We start from the raw sequence: 1,505 nt of genomic DNA on the forward strand, positions 1-1,505 counted from the left end.
CCATGTACCGGATCTTAGAGTGCGGCTGAATCTAGTTTGTGGTATGTATATTGTAGGCAACCATGTACCGGATCTTATTTGGAGTAGATTTAAAATGGCCTGTCCTCGATTTGCATATTTATTAGACGCCTTATGAAGTTCATGTTGATGGCAAAAATTGGGATGTTTTCCAGTTTCATTTTCCTGATTTTCCTGAAATTCGAAATTCCTGATTTTAATTTTTTTGGGCTATCTACAGGACTATCTGGCTGGCTTTTGGAACCACTTTCGGTCTTATCCTCACACTGTCCTGCTACGAGGATGCGCGTCGCCGGTCACCCCACAACTACATATTCTTAGCTGTGTTTACGCTCGCTGAGTCGTATCTGGTTGGCGTGATCACTACGGCGTTCGAGGTTCACCAGGTACGGAAGCACACGCGCACGCTAAGCCAGCTATATCCACAGGGTTGGGTTTGTTGGGTTTCCACAGGGTTGGGTTTGTTGGGTTTCCACCCGTGTATCGTATCTATCTACTATGTAGTCCCGGCAGAATACACTCCGGCAGAGTTGGGTTTGGCGGGAGTGGCCACACCGGCCTTCGAGCTGTCCCAGGTGTTGGAGTCGGCTCAGCCTGTACTTGTTGTCCGTGATATCAAGTTCTTGTTTCGACCCGTATCTATAGGATGATATACACTTGTGTATTTACGATCTATAGTATGATAAACACTTGCGTATTTACGATCTATAGTATGATATACACTTGTGTATTTACGATCTATAGTATGATATACACTTGTGTATTTACAATCTATAGTATGATATACACTTGTGTATTTACGATCTATAGTATGATATACATTTGTGTATTTACGATCTATAGTATGATATACACTTGTGTTTTTACGATCTATAGTATGATATACACTTGTGTTTTTACGATCTATAGTATGATATACACTTGTGAATTTACGATATATTCCTGGTAGTATGCCTTCTCGTAGTGACACTCTTGATCGGGGTGACGCCTACGGCAGCCGAAGTGCTTTAAATAGTCGAGCAGGCGTTCTCATTATTAATGTATATTCACGGTGTGTGATATCTACTGTTTGTGTACATTCCAAACATTCCTGGCCTTGTACAATGCTCTTCGAAACGTCTTTGCATGGGGTGATCTCCCCAGTGTTCAAGGGGGAAGAGACGTACCATGTAGTGAGACTTTAGGCTCTAGGGTTTACGGTTTAGATGGTTTAGTGTACAGTACAATTGCTCAGTCAGTGGCTTGTATGGCTGCTTGTTTATGCGGTAGACTTGTTGTGATATCACAGATGATCCGGTCGCTGTCGGTTGTATCTCGTACTGGCATATTTACTAGAATATATATATATATATATATATATGTATGTATGTATGTATATATGTATGTATGTATGTATGTATATATGTATGCATGTATGTATGTATGTATGTATGTATGTATGTATGTATGTATGTATGTATGTACGTATGTATGTATGTATGTGTGTG

The 1,505-nt window shown here is 40.5% G+C and overlaps 1 protein-coding gene across 1 annotated transcript; it reads left to right on the forward strand.

Annotated features, from left to right (window-relative positions):
* Positions 1-238: 238 nt before the first annotated feature.
* On the forward strand, positions 239-668 carry SARC_15966 (hypothetical protein; the record flags this gene model as incomplete). The annotated part of the gene is made up of 1 exon (XM_014289920.1): positions 239-668. A coding segment is annotated over one exon (430 nt), but the record flags the coding sequence as incomplete, so codon positions are not given.
* Positions 669-1,505: the final 837 nt, after the last annotated feature.

Source organism: Sphaeroforma arctica (assembly GCF_001186125.1).
Source record: "Sphaeroforma arctica JP610 unplaced genomic scaffold supercont1.7095, whole genome shotgun sequence".
NCBI lineage: Eukaryota > Ichthyosporea > Ichthyophonida > Sphaeroforma > Sphaeroforma arctica.